Source organism: Bufo bufo, chromosome 4, assembly GCF_905171765.1.
Source record: "Bufo bufo chromosome 4, aBufBuf1.1, whole genome shotgun sequence".
In the NCBI taxonomy this organism is placed as follows: domain Eukaryota; kingdom Metazoa; phylum Chordata; class Amphibia; order Anura; family Bufonidae; genus Bufo; species Bufo bufo.
Window position 1 is genome coordinate 271,060,817 of NC_053392.1, and position 22,297 is coordinate 271,083,113.

Genomic DNA, 22,297 nt, shown 5'->3' on the forward strand with positions numbered 1-22,297 from the left:
GGTGAATAGGACAAGGGTTCTATCCCCTAAGGGGGCTAAAAGTAAGGCTACTTTCACACCTGCGTTTAGGTGCGGATCCGTCTGCTATCTGCACAGACGGATCCGCACCTATAATGCAAACGCTTGTATCCGTTCAGAATGGATCCGTTTGCATTACCATGAAAAAAATAAAAAATAAATGTTCATGATAATGCAAACCGATCCGTTTAGACTTACACTGAAAGTCAATGGGAGGCGGATCCATTTTCAATTGCACCAAATTGTGTCAGGGAAAACGGATCCGTCCCCATTGACTTACATTATAAGTCAGGATGGATCCGTTTGGCTCAGTTTCATCAGACGGACACCAAAACACTGCAAGCAGCGTTTTGGTGTCCGCCTCCAGAGCGGAATGAAGGCTGAACAGAGGCAAACTGATGCATTCTGAACAGATCCTTATCCATTCAGAATGCATTGGGGCTGAACTAATCCGTTTTGGGCCGCTTGTGAGATCCCTGAAACGGATCTCACAAGCGGACCCAGAAACGCCAGTGTGAAAGTAGCCTAAGTATAAAAAAAAAAGTATAAAAGAAAAAGATTTACGAAAAAAAGCTACACATTAACAAAAAACATGTTCATTTTCAGCAGATTTGTGTAGGAATTAATTTTTTTTCTAAAATGAAAATGCACAGAATGTTGCGCATGCGCAGACCTTTAAAAATGCAAAATAAAATTATACCGGATCCGTTGTTTCCAGAAGACACCGGAGAGACGGATCCAGTATTTCAATGCATTTGTCAGACGGATCTGCATCCGGATCCGTCTGACAAATCCCAACAGTTTGCGTCCAGATTGCCGGATCGGAATTCCCTGCCGGAGTCTTCTGCCGAAAGAGTGAAAGTACCCTAATACTGCATGGAGATCCGTCTCCGTACAGTATTAGAATTATGGGCTCCAATGAGCCTAAGGCCTCTTGCGCACTAACGTTTTTTTTCCTAGTTTACATTGTTTTTTTGCGTTCCGTATACGGAACCATACATTTCAATGCAGTCCCTGCAGTGTATTGAATATCAGAGCACTCACAGTCCCTGCAGTGTACTGCATCCCAGTGCACCCACAGTCCCTGCAGTGTATTGCACCCAAAGTCCCTGCAGTGTATTGCATCCCAGTGCACCCACAGTCCCTGCAGTGTATTGTACCCAAAGTCCCTGCAGTGTATTGCACCCAAAGTCCCTGCAGTGTATTGCACCCAAAGTCCCTGCAGTGTATTGCATCCCAGTGCACCCACAGCCCCTGCAGTGTATTGCACCCAAAGTCCCTGCAGTGTATTGCATCCCAGTGCACCCACAGTCCCTGCAGTGTATTGTACCCAAAGTCCCTGCAGTGTATTGCACCCAAAGTCTCTGCAGTGTATTGCACCCAAAGTCCCTGCAGTGTATTGCATCCCAGTGCACCCACAGCCCCTGCAGTGTATTGCACCCAAAGTCCCTGCAGTGTATTGTATCCCAGTGCACCTACAGTCCCTGCAGTGTATTGTATCCCAGTGCACCCACAGTCCCTGCAGTGTATTGTACCCAGTGCACCCACAGTCCCTGCAGTGTATTGTATCCCAGTGCACCCACAGTCCCTGCAGTGTATTGTATCCCAGTGCACCCACAGTCCCTGCAGTGTATTGTATCCCAGTGCACCCACAGTCCCTGCAGTGTATTGCATCCCAGTGCACCCACAGTCCCTGCAGTGTATTGTATCCCAGTGCACCTACAGTCCCTGCAGTGTATTGTATCCCAGTGCACCCACAGTCCCTGCAGTGTATTGTACCCAGTGCACCTACAGTCCCTGCAGTGTATTGTATCCCAGTGCACCCACAGTCCCTGCAGTGTATTGTATCCCAGTGCACCCAGTCCCTGCAGTGTATTGGATCCCAGTGCACCCACAGTCCCTGCAGTGTATTGGATCCCAGTGCACCCACAGTCCCTGCAGTGTATTGTATCCCAGTGCACCCACAGTCCCTGCAGTGTATTGTATCCCAGTGCACCCACAGTCCCTGCAGTGTATTGGATCCCAGTGCACCCACAGTCCCTGCAGTGTATTGTATCCCAGTGCACCCACAGTCCCTGCAGTGTATTGTACCCAAAGTCCCTGCAGTGTATTGCACCCAAAGTCCCTGCAGTGTATTGCATCCCAGTGCACCCACAGTCCCTGCAGTGTATTGCACCCAAAGTCCCTGCAGTGTATTGCATCCCAGTGCACCCACAGTCCCTGCAGTGTATTGTATCCCAGTGCACCCACAGTCCCTGCAGTGTATTGTATCCCAGTGCACCCACAGTCCCTGCAGTGTATTGTATCCCAGTGCACCCACAGTCCCTGCAGTGTATTGTATCCCAGTGCACCCACAGTCCCTGCAGTGTATTGTATCCCAGTGCACCTACAGTCCCTGCAGTGTATTGTATCCCAGTGCACCTACAGTCCCTGCAGTGTATTGTATCCCAGTGCACCCACAGTCCCTGCAGTGTATTGTATCCCAGTGCACCCACAGTCCCTGCAGTGTATTGTATCCTAGTGCACCCACAGTCACTGCAGTGTATCCCAGTGCACCCACAGTCCCTGCAGTGTATTGTATCCCAGTTCACCCACAGTCCCTGCAGTGTATTGTATCCCAGTGCACCCACAGTCCCTGCAGTGTATTGTATCCCAGTTCACCCACAGTCCCTGCAGTGTATTGTATCCCAGTGCACCCACAGTCCCTGCAGTGTATTGTATCCCAGTGCACCCACAGTCCCTGCAGTGTATTGTACCCACAGTCCCTGCAGTGTATTGGATCCCAGTGCACCCACAGTCCCTGCAGTGTATTTCATCCCAGTGCACCTACAGTCCCTGCAGTGTATTGCACCCACAGTCCCTGCAGTGTATTGGATCCCAGTGCACCCACAGTCCCTGCAGTGTATTCCCAGTGCACCCACAGTCCCTGCAGTGTATTGGATGCCAGTGCACCCACAGTCCCTGCAGTGTATTGTACCCCAGTGCACCCACAGTCCCCGCAGTGTATTGTATCCCAGTGCACCCACAGTCCCTGCAGTGTATTGGATCCCAGTGCACCCACAGTCCCTGCAGTGTATTGGATCCCAGTTCACCCACAGTCCCTGCAGTGTATTGTATCCCAGTGCACCCACAGTCCCTGCAGTGTGAACGTGTACAGCAGCTGGCTGCCCTGACACCCCAGGAAAACGACATGCTGTCTACCAGACCTAAAGCTTCCTAATCCGACTGGCTCCTCCCACAGAAAAGCCTAGTGACAGTCGCATGATGTCACAAGAGATCCAGAAGTCCGCTAGCCATTTACCGAGGAGATAACCGAAGCAGAATCGTGCCGAGAAATCTACAGGTGAATAGCTTATGACTGCCCTTTCTTGATGTTACGCAGGTTTTCGAGCAAAAAATAAATAGAATGAAATGACTTTCCGGTGGAAACGCCCACGAATCGATGAGATCGGCATTTCGTTTGCTTTGGTCTGGGTCTTCTATCCATTTTCCCGCGTTCAATCTGACGGCGCGAGTTCCCAGAGCACAGCCGAGAAGGTAGAGTTCTCGTACAAACCGATTCTCACCCTATTCTTGTCGTGTTGGCTGCCACACGTTGTTCAGCAGGTGGTATAGTGCCCTAGGCATGGAGACTATGTGGCAGGCTTCCCACCTAAGACTCCATACTCATGACGCCACCCTTAGAATACCTTGTTCCCCAAGCCGGTCGCGTGAAGTGGCTGCACATCTTGACCTTTTCCCTTATACACATATTGGGTCCTCAGTTGGAAATGGTCACCAGGCGCCCCTGTGCAGTGTTTTATGGAGTACCCATGTGATATGACAGAAGAGCATTGTTGTGAACCCTCTTAAAGGGATCCTGCAGGATGTGTATGTTTTCTATGCAGCCCTTTTAGAACAATACCATGGGGGAGATTTCTCAAACTGCTGTAAAGTAGAACTGCCTTAGCTGCCCATAGCAACCAGATTCCACCTTTCATTTTCCAAAGGAGCTGTTTGCCTCCTTTAGGGTACTTTCACACTGGCGTTGTTCTTTTTCGGCACGAAGTTCCGTCCTAGGGGCTCTATACCAGTAAAAAACGGATCAGTTTTATCCCCATGCATTCTGAATGGAGAGCAATCCGTTCAGTACGCATCAGGATGTCTTCAGTTCAGTCACTGAACGGCGTTTTGGACGGAGCAAATACCGCAGCATGCTGCAGTTTTCTCTCCGTCCAAAATTCCCGATCAATTGCCGAAATACCGGATCCAGCATTAAAAATACCGGAATGCCGGCGCAGACCGGTAAAAATGTTTAAAAAAATAAACATCAGTTTGTCCGTATGACAAACGAAGAGACGGATCCGTTCTTGCAATACATTTGTGAGACGGATCCGCATCTGGATCAGTCTACAAATGCTGTCTGTTTGCATGCAGATTCCGGCAACGGAACTGCTTGCTGGATCACTCTGCAGCAAATGTGAAAGTAGCCTTACTGGTTTGATTCATTTTATACACTGCTGGTTTCCATGGGTTACGACGGCCGTGCTCGCACACTATAGGAAAAAGCACCGGCCTCTCTGGTGGCCCGGACAGTGGAAGTGCGCATAGGCCAGTGCTTTTTCCTATAGTGTGCAAGCACGACCACCACTGCTGCATTGCAGGGTGGTCATAAGCATGGAAACGAGCAGTGTATAATTTAATGGGAAAATGAATCAAACCATCAAAGGAAGCAATATGGACAATCACAATACATTAGTGCTTTGTATTAACTTTCTCTACATGATAAATGTAATTTGCTTTAGTGACAAAACTTATTTAAGATTGCAAAGTCACTTCATTTTTCATTTTCAATATGCTGGCATATGAATAATAATAATAAATATACAGTGCTGCCCATAATTATTCATACCCCAGGCAAATTTTGACTTAAAGTTACTTTTATTCAACCAGCAATTTTTTTTTAAGGGAAATGACATAGGTGTCTCCCAAAAGATAATAAGACGATGTACAAGAGGCATTATTGTGGAAATAAAACATTTCTCAGCATTTATTCACATTTGAGCAAAAAATACAAGATGTTCTGCACTGTGGAAAATATCAGAGGACGTGGTCGGAAGCCAAAAGTGACACCTGTGCTGGCCAGGAAGGTAGTTAGAGAGGTGAAAAAGAATCCAAGGATCACCACCAAGGCCATCCTGGTGAATCTGGGCTCTGCTGGTGGCAATGTCTCAAGGCAGACAATCCAACGGACACTGCACAATGCAGACCATGGAGGACGTCACTTCTCCAGATTAGGCACACAAAAGCTCGCTTGGCCTTTGCAAAAGCTCATCTGGACAAAGAAGAAGACTTCTGGTCTTCTGTGTTATGGTCAGATGAAACAAAAATTTTATTGTGTGGTCACAATGATGTTTCCTTCATTTGGTGTAAAAAAGGAGAGGCCTTCAACCCAAAGAACACCATCCTCACTGTCAAACATGGTGGTGGGAACCTAATGCTTTGGGGGTGTTTTTCAGCCAATGGACCAGGGAACCTAATCACAGTAAACGGCACCATGAAAAAAGAGCAATACATGAGGATTCTCAACGACAACATCAGGCAGTCTGCAGAGAAACTTGGCCTTGGGCACAAGTGGACATTTCAGCATGACAATGACCCAAAACACACAGCAAAAGTGGTGAAGAAATGGTTAGCAGACAACAGCATTAACGTTTTGGAGTGGCCCAGCTAGAGTCCAGACTTGAATCCAATTGAGAATCTGTGGAGAGAGCTAAAGATCAGGGTGATGGCAAGAAGACCCTCCAACCTGAAAGATTTGGAGCTCATTGCTAAAGATGAATGGGCAAAAATACCTGTGGAGACCTGCAAAAAGCTGGTCTGCAATTATAGGAAGCGTTTGATTGCTGTAATAGCCAATAAAGGCTTTTCTATTGATTATTGAGAAGGGTATTAATAATTTTGGACTGGATACTTTTTGCTCAAATGAAAATAAAAGCTGAGGTTTTTTCTTCCACAATAATGCCTCTTGTACATCGTCGTATTATCTTTTGGGAGACACCTATGTCATTTCCCGTCAAAAAATTACTTGCTGTTTGAATAAAAGTAACTAAGTCAAAATTTGCCAGGGGTATGAATAATTATGGGCAGCACTGTGTGTGTATGTGTGTGTATGTATGTGTATATATATATGTGTGTATATATATATATATATATATATATATATATATATATATTTTTTTTTATTTTGTGTCCATAGCCTTTAGCATATTGTAAGAAGCCCCTTACCCTTCTTTCCCCTAACAGTGATCGGGAGGAGAATCGGGATATCCCCATACTTGTTAGCTGGTTTGGCTTTCCCACCAAAATGTTAGCTTACAGCAGTTGTGCAGGCAGTATATATTGATGGCGTATTTTCAGGATAAGTCATGAATTTGTGATTGGCGGGGGTCAACATCTGTAACCCCCCCCCCCCCTGATCACCTGTTTGAAGAGGAGGTAGCACTACTCCCTGTTCATTATGGAGTTTGAGGGCCAAGGTCTGGTGAGGCAAGCACCATATTATACAATTTATTTGATTTGCTTGTGCTTCTATGAATTTGTGTGTGTGTATATATATATATATATATATATATATATAAATAAAATGAACAGTGTTGTCACTGGCTTTCTGTCTGAATTTACAGGGTGGTCTCGTTGGATAATTCCATAATTTTTTAGATTTGGAAATGCAGTTCTCCAGGAATCGACATCAGAGGATTAATGCAAAACTAACTGGAGAAAGAAAGGGGGATCATTACCCGTTCAGCCTTCAGTTCTACCAGCTTCCGCCTACTGAAAATATTTCTCTCTCAGAGTTTGAGACGTTCGCTATTGAGCGACTTAAACGTAAGTTGTTTTGAAATCTAGGAGGTGTATTTCTAAGTTTATCCTTTTCATGTGATGTATTTGCCTGTAGTGTGCTTTACCACCACAAGGATCGGGGAACCCATTCAGTTGCTACATTAGCAATCACAGATTGATTTAGGGAGCATCTAGATCATCATTGACATACCTGACGTAACATTTACCCAAGCCTAGTATAGAGTGCAAGGTGGAGCAAAGAAACCTATGAGGATTGCCTTAATGTGCACAATTATTATTTTTTATTGTAGTCTTGAAGACCATAGAAAACCTTGGTATAAGTTATGTGAAGGGTTCAGACGAGTACAATGGAAAACTGCAGAGTGAACTGAAAAAGCTGAAGCTTTTTACTTATGTAAGTATGAAGATTTCAGCTGTGCCGTTTTGCTCAGAATCTCATCTATAATATTTTGTACATGTGAATCTAGAATTTTTATATAGTTTGTTTATCCGGTTTATCTATTTTTGACAGGCTACAAAAGTTGAGATAGACGACAAAGTCTATGACGAGCGAAGAAAAGATCACATATCTCACTTTATATTGCGCCTTGCATATTGCCAGTCGTAAGTGTTTTTGGTTTTTTTTTTTGCATTATTTTTCATCACTGTCTTTTGAAACGTTCATCTTATTTTTGCTAATCTTTTAACCCTTTCAGGACTAAGTCATTTTTCACCTTTCTGCCCAGGCCATTTTTAGCAATTCTGACATAGTAACATAGTATATAAGGCCGAAAAAAGACATTTGTCCATCCAGTTCAACCTGTTATCCTGCAAGTTGATCCAGAGGAAGGCAAAAAAAAAAAACTAAGGTAGAAGCCAGTTTCTCGTGCATGGCATTGGGGGACACAGCACCATGGGTATATGTCCAACTACCACTAGGAGGCACTAGACACAAAAAGTGTTGGCTCCTCCCCGTTGGGCTATACCCTCTCCCCAGTTTTTGTCTAGTGTCCGTAGGAGGCAGACCTGTCCTGCTTTTTTTGCAGGTCCTGCTGTTTATTTTTTATTTTATTTTTTCTCTCTTCTGCAGGTCTCGGTGATCTCCACCGTTATACCTGCTGCAGGCTGGGGCTCCATCGTGTTCCACTTTAGTTGCCCCCCCTGCGGGCGCGTACTTCTGTACCATCGCCGGTCACCCAGTCCCCACAGACTGCATCTGCAGTGGCTTGCCGGCATTCCCACGGTTCCCGTGTTGAGTCTGCCGAAGGGGTGACCCTGCGGCGCCCGAAGACATCAGATGGTGAGTAGCCCTGTCCCTACCTGCCCCAGGGTTAGGTTCCCTCCTGTGGCCAGGGGGGTGGGATCCACCTTAGCTGGGGGTCCTGGGAAGCTTCCATCTTCCTCCACCTTTCTCTTCCCCCTTGGTTTTTTCTCTCCTCCCTGGCCACACAGTCTTCTCCTGGGCCTTCCCCGCTACTTTAGTCCCCGGCTTTTGCAGGGACTAGGCCTCATCTTCCATGGCCCGTTCCCGGCTCCCAGGTGCTCTGTTTGCCCTGTTCCGCCCACCCCCAGGCGTCGCTCCCCCCCTCGTACCCTCTTCACCTAGTTTTGTGGGTCCGGAGGCCCCTCGGTCGGCCGCGATTCGCCCCGCCCCCCTCGCTCCATTCCCGGCCGCCTCATAAATCGAGGCCCCGGCTTTTGGGCCTGCTAGGCCGCGATCTTCCCGGCCCCTCCTCCTTGCTTCCCGGGCTTTTCTGACCCCGCCCGGCCCTCGGGAGGGGCTATCTCCTCCACCCTTTACTGGTCTCTTGTGGGTTATCTATCCAGTGGATAGATCCTCAGTTTTAAAGGAACTGCAGACCCCCTAATTGTCCTATGTACTGTGTGAAGGCAGCTAAAGCTGTACATAGGGATCACTCAAGTCGTTCCCCCCCCACCCCTCCTCAATTGCTTCATTTCTCCTGCAGCCTCTATAGCTGCTGCAGCACCTCTTTGGGGAACATGGCATCCGGGTCCAGAATGACAGCCTCTGCTGGCTGCTCTATGAGGGTCTCCTCGGATCGCCACGTGTTTTCACGTGCGTCCGCTGTCTACGAATGCTGCCATGCGGTCGGCCTGTCCCTGCTTGTGTGCAGTACCTCTTCCCAGACCCCTTTGTGTCCCCTGACCAAATCCTTTTGTGTAGGTCCCTTCTGAATGGTCTCCCTCTTTGTCAACATGGGAACCTTGTCCGACTCTCCCAATCTCTGGCGGAGTCGCTGGACCGCTACCTATCCAATTGCGGCCACCTATGCCCTCCCAGGGTCCTCCCTGCAGATGAGGCATGCTCAGATACCGGGTCCGGCAAGGGGTAGCTCACAGTACAACCTCGGGTGGTCTCAACAGGATTCCACCCCTCCTTGGCATCCTCGGGTCCTCCCCAGGACAGGCCTGAGGCTGGTGACGAATCCTTTCCTGTCACCCCATCCGTTGCCTCTGGGGACACCTCTGCACCGATTCCCTCGGAACAGAGCATCAGGCGGTCTTCCTCCATACAGAAGCCCTCTGGGAGGTCAAGACTAACGTGCACGGAGGAACCTCTCCTACCCAGGGTTGGTATCCCCCCTAGTGGATTTTCGGATGGCGCTCCCCTGACTGCACAGGTATTCAACCGCACAGGTAAGGCAGCCGTCCCCGTGTTTAGCATAATGAGTCACCTACTTGGTGTCTCTGGTACGTACGCCTTCTCCTTAACAGGGGGGTACCTGCACCACTGCCATAGGCTGTACCTGACAAGCCTTCCTGGTTCCCCTATACCAGGGGCTATGCTCTACACATTTGAGAGTGTTTCCACCGGGTCCCCATCCTGGTGCTGGTGTTCGCCACTCTACCTCATAACAGGGGGGTCCCTGTTCTAGGCAAGCGCCTCCTGTAGGTTGGTAAGGAAAAGCAATTACATCTGGCTGTTTCCATCCGCCTTGCTCCTTTTCATAGGTAGAGTACCTACACCTACTCCAGATGCTGAAGCCATTACTCCTGGCTGGCTCTATGGTGTTCCATGCGGCACTATTTCTCCCTTCCGGGCGAGATACACAGGCCGCCTTCAATTGCCGTGGCGATTGCACCTGTCTGTTCCCAGCCACTGTGCTCCTTTCATAGGTAGAGTACCTACACCATCTCCTGATGCTGTAGCCGATACATCTGGCTGGCGCTATGGTGTTCCATGCGGCACTATTTCTCCCTTCTGGGCGGGATATACAGGCCTCCTTCAATTGCCGTAGCAATTGCTCCTGTCTGTTCCCAGACTTTTTTGCTCCTTTTCATGGTAGAGTACCTACACCATCTCCGATGCTGTAGCCAATACCCCTGGCAGGCTCTATTGTGTTCCATGCGGCAACATTTCTCCCTACGGGCGAGATATAGAGGCCACTTTCTATTGCCGTAGAATTGCCTCTGTCTGGTTCTAGTCGGCACCAAGCTGCCACCTTGGTCCCTTCATGGGTAGAGTACCTGCACCATCTCCTGATGCTGTTGCTCCTGTCTGGCTTTATGGTGTACCATGTGGCATTTTGTCTCCCTTACCGGACGAGATATTGAGGCCTCCTCCAATTGCCGTGGTCATTGCACCTACCTCATCATAGTGTGCACCAAACAGCCATCTTACTCCCTTCATAGGTAGAGTTCCTGCACCGCCTCTGATGCTGCAGCCTTTACACCTGTCCGGCTCTATGGTGTACTATGCGGCCCTGTTTCCCTTTTTTTCAGGCGAAATAGAGGGCCTCCTTCAGTTGCCGTTTCACCTACCTGATTGTAGTGTGCACCTGTCTTGTTCTTTGTGGTACCGTGCGGCCCTATTTTCCCCTTCCCGGGCGGAATATAGGTACCATTGCTAACGCGGTAGCTGGTGCACCATGTGGCCACATTGCTCCGATCTTAAAGGTAGTACCTCTACCATCTCAGATGCTGTACCCATTACACCTTTCTGGTCATATCTCTGCACTACGCAGCCATATTTCTACTTTACAGGTTGAGTACCTGTACCCTCCAAATGCTGTTGCATTCCCAGATTCTGTGGCTATGTTTCCACTCTCCTTACACATGCAGCCACTTTCCCTATATTTTAGGCGTGTGGTTGTATTACTCAAAGTGCTGGGCCCTATGGTGCAATCTGTGGCCCATACAGTTTCTGTATTACTGGGTGGTTTCTGCCCCCAGGTTCTGATCTGTGCTGCGGATGTTGGTTTCACCCTTTTGGTTCTTCCATACATCTCCACTCCGTTATCTGTCGTGCTCAATGGTCTCCTTGTACTTCTCAGGGCACTGTCTACAACAGGCCATCCTGGTTCTGCATATGCATGGTTACCATATCTGGCAGGGGTGGGCCAGCCCAACCCCCACCTTGTCGGTCTAGTGCCACTTATTGTAGCTCCAGTATATGGCTGATCTGTTCTGATCTGCATGGTGGTCCACATACAACCATGCTCCCTACACCATGGCCAGGTGGTTGTTGGCATTTGTGCTAGGGTTGCTCTTGCCATCTCTATAGGGTACTACGGTATGCTGCGCTTCGCGTTACTCCATGTTATAGAGGAGTACTCGCGTTGTTTCCTATTACAGAGTGGCCCATTCCTGGTAGAGTACAGGGATCTCCACTGGATCTTCTACCTTGTTGGGGCACGTCGCTGGTGAGCATCGGCTGCTGCAGCAGTTTTTCGGTCATCGCTGGATGTCCTCCGCCACATGGAATCCTTCCGGGGTCATCGGCATTTTTCGTCGCTGGACGTCCTCCCTGACGGGTCAGGGACAGGACCACTGAGCGCCACACACCTGCCTGGCAGGTAATTTTTCAGCTGATTGCTCTGGCATTGGACAGGGTCCCGTAGTTCCTTCTGGGTCCAGGTGTTCTCGGTATTCCCTTATATTCTCTGCTTAGTTGTACTACATGTCAGAGGGGCAGTCCCCTTGGACTTTGCCGTCGTTTGCACCTGTCAGGTACTTTCTCCCCCCTGGGAGTTTTCAGTACGCCAGTCGCAGCTGGTTTCTACATTTCTGTGTAGTCTCTCCCGGCTTTTTCATGGCGACTTCTGCATTCCTTATGCATATGGATGTCTGTCAATTTAGTGGTACATCCCGAGCTGCTGTACTTGCCCTCTCTGGGACAATGTATACAGTTTGCTAGTCACTGTTCTTGGAATGGATAGTTGTCCATGGCCAATGTCCCTTCCCCTATGTTAGTTCCATTTCTCCTTTCCTGGATATTCTGGCTTGCGTTGTCTTCTGGTGGTTCAGCTCCTGGTTCCTTGTGAGCCCATTCCGGGTACTCCTTTCTGGAGTCCCTGTCCCTGTTCATTTGACCACTCAGGTTCTGCATGACAATCGTTTTTTTTTTTTTTTTTGGAGGGGTCGGGGCCTTGGTTGATTGCTCTCTTTTTGGGTCCCAATAGCCTTGTGGTCTTCTTGGCATTCGTGTCTCTTTTCCCATCCTCCCACGTCAAGTACCTGGTATTGAGTGGTTTAGCGCTACGGTTTGCAATTCCGCCGTATGGTCTCCTTCGGGAGGGACCTCCTCCTGTTGTAGAACCTTTCCTCCTTAGGCTGTTGGGAGTACTCTCCTTCTACTTCCATGTCTTTCAGTCCAGTGTGTCCTGCTGAGATTTCCTGGGCCTGTATCTGGTTCCTTTTTTCCCTGATGCGTCACATGCCCAGAGTTCCCTCTGGTCTTACGCTTCACAGTGATATCTTGTTTTCAGAGGCTCGTGCCTCGTCTCCTGTTTTTGGAACGCAGGTCTTACTCTTTTTTCCTGGCTTTTTACCTACAACCCCCTCCTTCTCCAAGGGTTGGCGGTTTGCCTTTTTAATAGGGCACTTAACTTCATCACCTGCCTTGCGGTGAGGGGAGACCTGCTCCCTTCACATGTGAGCCTTGCTATGGCTTCACTCACTCATTTGACTTCCAGTACTTCCTTGTTAGCTTTCTCCCCTGGCCTGTCAGGGGTTGGCCACAGGTTTTTTCGCTCTTTGGGTCTGAGACAATTTAGAGCGTTAGGTAGTCCCAACACGCGGTGCTGTCCTAATTTTTTCTCCAGCCCTTGGCTGAGCTCGGTGTTCCCTTTTGCCGCCTTCTTGCATTTGGGATTTTCTTCCAGGCTTTTCTCCTGGGGTGCTGACAGTCTTCACTGACTCTTCCTTGAGGTTTCTTCCTTGTTATGGAACCTCTTGCCCATTCCGTGTTTTCTCCTGTTGGGTCACATGGTTCCCCTGCACCTGTTTACCCAACCGGTGGCATGGCTGTTCTTTTCCCACCCTCGGGGACTGCTTTGGGACGTCCCATGGTGCTGTGTCCCCCAATGCCATGCACGAGAAAATTGGATTTTTTGTACTCACCGTAAAATCCTTTTCTCGTAGTAGGCATTGGGGGACACAGATCCCACCCTATGTTTTTACTTCCGATTTTCCTGGCTGGTTTCTTGATCTTTCCCGGTACGGGAGTTGTTGGTTCCTTGCTTTTTTTCTCTCTCCTACTGCTTTTGGTACAAACTGAATAGCCTTGTGCCTGTGGAGAGGGTATAGCCCAACGGGGAGGAGCCAACACTTTGTGTCTAGTGCCTCCTAGTGGTAGTTGGACATATACCCATGGTGCTGTGTCCCCCCAATGCCTACTACGAGAAAAGGATTTTACGGTGAGTACAAAAAATCCAATTTTTCCCCACTTAAGGGGAAAAAATTCCTTCCTGACTCCAATCAGGCAATCAGAATAACTCCCTGGATCAACGACCCCTCTTTAGTAACTATAGCCTGTAATATTATTACACTCCAGAAATACATCCAGGCCCCTCTAGAACTCTTTGTGAACTCACCATCACCACCTCCTCAGGCAGAGAGTTCCATAGTCTCACTGCTCTTACTGTAAAGAATCCTTTTCTATGTTTGTGTACAAACCTTCTTTCCTCCAGATGCAGAGGATGTCCCCTTGTCACCGTACTGGGGTTAAATAGATGATGGGAGAGATCTCTGTACTGACCCCTGATATATTTATACATAGTAATTAGATCTCCCCTCAGTCGTCTTTTTTCTAAAGTGAATAACCCTAATGTTGATAATCTTTTAGGGTACTGTGGTCCACCCATTTAAGTTATTACTTTAGTCACCCTCCTCTGAACCCTCTCCAGCTCTGCTATGTCTGCCTTGTTCACAAGAGCCCAGAATTGTACACAGTACTCCATGTGTGGTCTGACTAGCCATTTGTAAAGTGGCAGGACTATGTTCTCATCACGGGCATCTATGCCCCTTTTGATGCAACCCCATGATCTTATTGGCCTTGGCAGCAGCTGCCTGACACTGGTTTCTACAGCTTAGTTTGCTGTTCACTAAAATTCCTAGGTCCTTTTCCATGTCAGTGTTACCCAGTGTTTTACCATTTAGTATGTACTGGTGACTTGCATTATTCCTTCCCATGTGCATAACCTTACATTTTGTCAGTGTTAAACCTCATCTGCCACTTTTCTGCCCAAGCCTCCAATCTATCCAGATCCCTCTGTAGTAGTATACTGTCCTCTTCAGTGTTAATTACTTTACACAGTTTAGTGTCATCTGCAAAAATTGATACTTTACTATGCAAGCCTTCTACAAGATCATTAATAAATATATTGAAGAGAATAGGGCCCAATACTGACCCCTGAGGTACTCCACTAGTGACAGTGACCCAATCTGAGTATGTACCACTAATAATCACCCTCTGTTTTCTATCACTGAGCCAGTTACTTTCCCACATAGACATTTTCTCCCAGTCCGAGCATTCTCATTTTATATACTAACCTTTCATGCGGTACAGTGTCAAATGCTTTGGAAGTCAAGATATACGACATCTATTGATTCACCGCTGTCAAGTCTAGAATTTTACCTCCTCATAGAAACTGATTAAAGGGGTTCTTACAGAGGGTTCTGCAGCATCTGATCGGCGGGGGTCCAACCCCCAGGACCCCCCCCGGTCAGCTGTTTGAGAAGGCAGCGGTGCTCCAGGAGCGCCGCGGCCTTCTTACTGTTTACCGCAGGCCCAGTGACGTCACGACTAGTATCAACTGGCCTGGGCGCGGCTAAGCTCTATTCAAGTGAACAGAGTTTAGCCGCGCCCAGGCCAGTTGATGCTAGTCGTGACGTCACTGGGCCTGCGGTAAACAGTAAGAAGCGCCGCTGCCTTCTCAAACAGCTGATCGGTGGAGGTGGGGAGCCGATCAGATGCTGATCTATCCAGAGGATAGCGGATCCGTTTTGGAATGAGTAGCATCTCTAAGGTTCCCCCCTCTTCATGTATTCAGATCCCCAGGGTTGTCATGCTCCTAATTTCTCCAGGGCTATCTTGTTGAAATTCAAAGTTGGTTTGGTTTTAGCTTTGATCATGGACCCCACCTTTCGGACTCTTGTACACGACTACATGCACTTAAAGATGTATAGTGTTCGTTAGCGGGCCATATGTCCCTGATCGTCATTGATCGTGCGTACGGGAGTACAGCGCATCATGATCTGACCATGTTGTGCCGCACACTGGGCTATTGTCCCGCACTCATATGATCTATTAGTTCAAGACAATATCCCCGCGGGCAGCTCCACTTGCACAGAATCATTGTACACTATGATGCTGTGTACTCTCGTGCGCACGATCAATGCCACTACGGGACATATGGCCCGCTCACGGACCTCATGTCTCTGGCGGCATACAGTCGTGGGCAAGAGGCCTTAAAGGGGTTTTCTCATCTCAGACAATGGGGGCATACCGCTAGGATATGCCCACATTGTCTTATAGGTGCGGGTCCCACTGCTGGTACCCTCACATATATTGAGAACGGAGCCAAGAAAGCGGATGAGGGCGCACTGCGCAGCCGCCCTGCATTCATTTCTATGGAATAGGCGGGGATTAGTGCTTGGTGGTGGACGTACCACGGGAAATTTGTGGTCCTCCAGCAACAGTGCTCCCCGCTCCGTTCTCGATATAGGTGTGGGTTCCATTGGTTGGACCCACACCTATCAGACAATGGGGGCATATTCAAGCGACATCCCCCCCATTGTCTATGTGAATACCCCTTTAAAAACTGTATGTCCCTTGTGGTAATCACACTAGTTATATTAGAGCGTCATCGGGAAATCATTAAACTGTAAAATTACAATTTATTAATGAATTCCTGATGATGCTGATGGACCGTGACTCCCACAAGGGCTCATTTGAAAGGGCACAAGATTGAACAATGAACAAGCATTTGCTTGTTCATTGTGCCAATCATATGGTCTACGATCAATAAAGAGCCAAAAGATAGCTGGTCATGTTAATGGTTCTTCCAACATTGGCACTAATGCTGTTTTGAAATAAAAACTACCAAGGGTGTTACAAGAAACGCACATTAGTGAGACTAGGCAGTTTTAATTTCAACGCAGCTGTAGTGGCCAAGGTTACCCTTTACAGGACAATAAAAACACAGACACAGTGAAGTAAACTATAATTTTTTTTATTTTTTTTAAAAATAAAAAAAATAAAAACAAAAAACTTTTAGAATTGCTCATAATGATGAGGAGAGGTGGAGGTAAGGAGCCCTTTTTGGTCTTCCACAAGGATAAGATGGTACTGCGCCCAGTCCCTTCTTTTTTGCCCAAGGTGGTCTCCGCCTTCCACCTTAATGAGGACATAGTCCTGCCCCCCTTTTGCCCCGCCCCGGCGAACCCCAAGGAACGCGCTTTCCATTCTCTAGATGTTGTCCGTGCTTTACGGGTGTACCTGTCGGTTACTGCACCATTTCGCCGCTCATACTCCCTTTTTGTGGTTCCCAAGGGACCTCGTAAGGGTCTGGCGGCCTCCAAGGTCACTGTGGCTCGGTGGATTCGGTCGACTATTGCCATGGCCTATCGGTCCTCGGGTAGGGTTCCCCCAGTGGGGGTTACTGCGCACTCCACTAGGGCGGTGGGGGCCTCCTGGGCTAGGCGCAATCGAGCCTCTACATCACAGCTTTGTAAGGCGGCCACCTGGTCGTCCTTACATACCTTTACAAAGTTCTACCAGCTGCACTCTCTGGCGTCGGCTTATGCTGCCCTAGGGCGCAAGGTATTACAGGCTGTGGTTCCTGTTTAACCGTTGGACGTTTCCCTCTGGAGCTCTGGAGGTGCTGGTCTTCCCACCCCATGGACTGCTCTAGGACGTCCCATGGTCTGTGTCCCCCAATTGAATGGGCGAGAAAAGGAGATTTTTTTGTGAAACTCACCTGTAAATTTTTTTTATCGTCTTTTCCATTGGGGGACACAGCTCCCACCCATTCTTGTCTGTTGCAGGAGGGGTTGGTTCTATTCTATTGGGACCTTATGGTTAACAGCCCGATGGCGGTATTCCTCGGTTCTGTTTTTCTTTAATATTTGGTTTTTGGTCTCCTACTGCTTTTGCACGCACTGAGGTCCAACTGTTGGAGCATGGGGGTATAGCCAGTGGAGGAGGAGCTGTTTTTTCTTATTTGCATAGTGTCTCCTCCTAGTAATGGCCTAAGCTATACCCATGGTCTGTGTCCCCCAATGGAAAAGACGAGAAAAAGATTTTACAGGTGAGTTTCACAAAAAATCTCCTTGTACACATACTTACTTCTTGACAGCCCCAGTCCGGGCTTGGTCCACCTCCCCTGGACGCTGGCGAGTCCACCACTGGTGAGCGAGCCCCGACAGGTGAGCCGGCCATAGCTGGAGAGCCCTCCGATGATGATGATGACTAAATCGAATCAAACAGTACAAACTCCAAGTGTTGATTTTATACTTACCGGCCACTGAATACGGCGGCGCCTTCTGGGTGGGTTTTTCCAATCGATGCCTTGCTTCTTTGATGACATCTGTACGCAACATAATACCAGACAAAATGCAGATAACGTTAAAGGAACTTGTTTAGAGCACTATTTCCTCATATATCAACAATTTATTTTTATTTTTAATACTTTCTTAAAGGGAACCTGTCATGTGGATATTTTGATTATAATCTAACTAATTATATACAATCATTAACTACTAAAAAGTACCTTAGACGTATTCACTTACTGGTGTGACAGATTGTTACAATAATACACACAATATAATATACACACAAAGATGCCGCATGCTAATGAGCTGATTTGAGTCCAGCGTAGGGTTGGGCGATATACCGGTATAAAAAAAAGGGCCATATCGCTGTTTCCTAAATACCGCGGTATTTTGTGACGTCATCAAAGCGGTCAGCGCCCATTGTGCGCTTACCGCTTCTAAACGTGCATCCGCCCGCCCCTGCACCTTGCATAGCGCTGAGTAACATTACTTCCTCTCGCTCCTGGCTCCTTCTTGCTCCGCCTCCCTTAGGCCTAGTTCACACGACCGTATGTCTTTTTGTGTGTTTTGCGGTCCGCTTTTCACGGATCCGTTGTTTCCGTTTCCGTTCCGTTTTTCCGTATGGCATATACAGTATACAGTAATTACATAGAAAAAAATGGGCTAGCCTTAAAATTTTCAATAGATGGTTCCGCAAAAACGGATACGGAAGACATACGGATGCTTTTCCGTATGTGTTCAGTTTTTTTTGCGGACCCATTGACTTTAATGGAGCCACGGAACGTAATTTGCGGCCAAATATAGGACATGTTCTATCTTTCAACGGAACGGAAATATGGAAACGGAATGAATACGGAACACATTCCGTTTTTTTTGCGGAACCATTGAAATGAATGGTACCGTATACGGAACACAAAAAATCGGCCCGTACACTCGCAAAAAAAACGTTCGTGTGAACTAGGCCTTAGTCAAGTCTCCACCCACCATCTGACATCACTGTCGTCACCCACCAGTGCCGACTCTATTGTATATGTGGCGAACTCTGTGTGAGTACTGGTGTCTCTGGAGAGACTTTTCCTGCGGCTGCCTCGCTAGTGTGTGCTCTGCTCTGATGACGAAATTACAAACTTATTACTTCCCACAGCGGCTGCCCTGGCTCTCCCTCCTCCTTGCTCCCATATTCAAATCTCTGCCCACCGGCATCTGATGTCAGAATCTGAGCACACAAGCGAGGCAACCGCGGGAAAGGTATATCCCAAAGTATTACTGCATGTATGGGGCCCCCCCCATACAGTGTAACGCCTCCTTGTGGCCCCCCCATACAGTGTAACGCCTCCTTGTGGCCCCCCCATACAGTGTAACGCCTCCTTGTGGCCCCCCCATACAGTGTAACGCCTCCTTGTGGCCCCCCCATACAGTGTAACGCCTCCTTGTGGCCCCCCCATACAGTGTAACGCCTCCTTGTGGCCCCCCCATACAGTGTAACGCCTCCTTGTGGCCCCCCCATACAGTGTAACGCCTCCTTGTGGCCCCCCCATACAGTGTAACGCCTCCTTGTGGCCCCCCCATACAGTGTAACGCCTCCTTGTGGCCCCCCCATACAGTGTAACGCCTCCTTGTGGCCCCCCCATACAGTGTAACGCCTCCTTGTGGCCCCCCCATACAGTGTAACGCCTCCTTGTGGCCCCCCCATACAGTGTAACGCCTCCTTGTGGCCCCCCCATACAGTGTAACGCCTCCTTGTGGCCCCCCCATACAGTGTAACGCCTCCTTGTGGCCCCCCCATACAGTGTAACGCCTCCTTGTGGCCCCCCCATACAGTGTAACGCCTCCTTGTGGCCCCCCCATACAGTGTAACGCCTCCTTGTGGCCCCCCCATACAGTGTAACGCCTCCTTGTGGCCCCCCCATACAGTGTAACGCCTCCTTGTGGCCCCCCCATACAGTGTAACGCCTCCTTGTGGCCCCCCCATACAGTGTAACGCCTCCTTGTGGCCCCCCCATACAGTGTAACGCCTCCTTGTGGCCCCCCCATACAGTGTAACGCCTCCTTGTGGCCCCCCCATACAGTGTAACGCCGCCTTGTGTCTTTTTTTCTTTTAAACGGGTATTTATCGCGATATATATCGTTATCACGATAAATTTTTTTTTAGATTGTTTGAATATTTTTGATATCGTCCAACTCTAGTCCAGCGTTTATTTAATTCACAGCTATAGCCACTCCCCTGCCCACCTGCTGCTGATTCATATGGAAAATAACTGTCATTCAGCAGCAGGTAGGCGGGGAGAGTCAGGAGCTCATGAATATTCAGGACTCATCATTATGAGCTGGAGCTTTTCAATTCAAGATGTTGGCAGATTGACTGGGTCATTTAAAGAAAGTGACATAGCATTTTTCTAAGAGAATCAGTCACTTATTTATGTTGCCCTTAGTTAGGACACCATAAAACTGGTGACAGGTTCCCTTTAAGATAGATTGGTGCATGCCCACCTCATAACTTTCTAGAAATTTTTTTTTTTTTTTTTTTTTTTTTGGACGACCCTAATAATAAAATGATTTAAAAAAATAATCCGACAGGAGCCATAATCACCCCCATAGTGCCTGCAGCCCCCCACAGTGCCTGCAGCCCCCCAGTTCCTAACAACCTTCCCCCAATTCCAGCCATACACACACCCCCAGTGCCAGAAGCCCCCACAGTTCCAACCAAAAACACCCCCGAAGTGCCAGCAGACACCACAGTTCCAGCCACCCCCCACTAGTGCCAGCAGCCTCCACACCACAGTGCCAGCAGCCACCCCCAGAGCCAGTAGCCCCCATAAAGGCAGCCCCCACCCCCAGTAACAGCAGCCCCCACTGTTCCAGACACACCCCCCCCCGCAGTGCCAGAAGCCCGCACAGTTCCAGCCACAAACATCCTTGCAGTGCCAGCAGACCCCACAGTTCCAGCCACACACATCCCTGCAGTGCCAGCAGACCCCCCAATTCCAGCCACACACACCCCACCGTGCCAGAAGCCCCCACAGTTCCAGCCACAAACACCCCCGCAGTGCCAGCAGACCCCCAAATTCCAGCCACACACACCCCACCGTGCCAGAAGCCCCCACAGTTCCAGCCACAAACACCCCACAGTTCCAGCCACCCCCCACCAGTGCCAGCAGCCCCCACTGTTCCAGAAACACACACACCCCTTCCCAAGTGCCAGCAGCCCCCCCCCCCCAGAGATAGATAGAAAAAAAGAAACATGGACAAACAGACAAAACTTAATATACTTACCAGTGTTCAGCCAGTTGATAATCCAAAATGGCCAACGATGAGGGGACGGACAGGAAATTACTGGGCATGCGCAGAGACGTTAACGGTTTCTAACGGATCTGTGTCAAAGCAGAGCCAGGACAAACGGATCCGTCCCCATTGACTTCAATTGTGAGTCCGGACGGATCTGTTTGGCTCTGCATCGTCATGTGGACACCAAAACGCTGCAAGCAGCGTTTTGGTGTCCGCCTCAAAAGCGGAACGGAGACCAAACGCAGCCAAACTGATGCATTCTGAACGGATCCTTATCCATTCAGAATGCATTGGGGCTGAACTGATCTGTTTTGAACAGTTTGTGAGATCCCTGAAACGGATCTCACAAACTGAATTCAAAACGCAGTTGTAATAGTAGCCTTATGTGGTAATAACTTTAAAACGCTTTTACTTATCCAAGCCATTCTGAGATTATTTTCTCGTCACATATTGTACTTCATGACAGTGGTAAAACTGAGTCAAAACATTTCATTTTTATTTATTAAAAAAAATACCAAATTTGCTAAAAATTTGGAAAAATTAGCAAATTTCAATTTCTCTACTTTTATAATAGATAGTAATAACTCCAAAAATAGTTACTGTATTTTCCAGCATATAAGACTACTTTTTAACACTAGAAATTATTTTCAAAAGTCGGGGGTCGTCTTATACGTTGGGTATACTCAGATCCGATGGTATATTCTAACCCCCATGGTGATGGGGACGCTTGCCTGGTGGTTAGAATATACAAGGCCCCGCCGCTCACAGGAGTATACATTTATAAACTCTTATCCGTAACGTTAAATCAGCGCTCATCTCTTTACTAGGGTACCTTACTCTCAGCTCCGGTAACACAGTGCGGGCGGCACTCACTCACTGACATCACGCGCATGCTCCTCCCACTAGGCACTGTCATGGGAGGGGGAATCTGTGGACGGCCCTGTCATGGGGAGGGGGAATCTGTGGACGGCCCTGTCATGGGGAGGGGGAATCTGTGGACGGCCCTGTCATGGGGAGGGTGTATCTGTGGACGGCCCTGTCATGGGGAGGGTGTATCTGTGGACGGTCCTGTCATGGGGAGGGGGAATCTGTGGACGGCCCTGTCATGGGGAGGGGGAATCTGTGGACGGCCCTGTCATGGGAGGGGGAATCTGTGGACGGCCCTGTCATGGGGAGGGTGTATCTGTGGACGGCCCTGTCATGGGGAGGGGGAATCTGTGGACGGCCCTGTCATGGGGAGGGGGAATCTGTGGACGGCCCTGTCATGGGGAGGGTGTATCTGTGGACGGCCCTGTCATGGGGAGGGTGTATCTGTGGACGGCCCTGTCATGGGGAGGGGGAATCTGTGGACGGCCCTGTCATGGGGAGGGGGAAT

At 48.7% G+C, this 22,297-nt stretch overlaps 1 protein-coding gene across 3 annotated transcripts in view; it reads left to right on the forward strand.

Annotated features, from left to right (window-relative positions):
• Positions 1-3,266: 3,266 nt before the first annotated feature.
• Positions 3,267-22,297, forward strand: part of PRIM2 (DNA primase subunit 2) — a 208,905-nt gene continuing 189,874 nt past the window's right edge. The window contains exons 1-4 of one of the 3 annotated variants that reach the window (XM_040428611.1): positions 3,267-3,361; positions 6,684-6,885; positions 7,152-7,255; positions 7,373-7,464. In XM_040428611.1, the coding sequence (XP_040284545.1) occupies positions 6,726-6,885; positions 7,152-7,255; positions 7,373-7,464 (356 nt within the window). In that variant the 5' untranslated portion in view covers positions 3,267-3,361; positions 6,684-6,725. Of the gene's footprint in view, positions 3,362-3,492; positions 3,556-6,683; positions 6,886-7,151; positions 7,256-7,372; positions 7,465-22,297 lie in introns of those variants that run through there. The other 2 variants (XM_040428612.1, XM_040428613.1) reach the window with 2 other exon arrangements.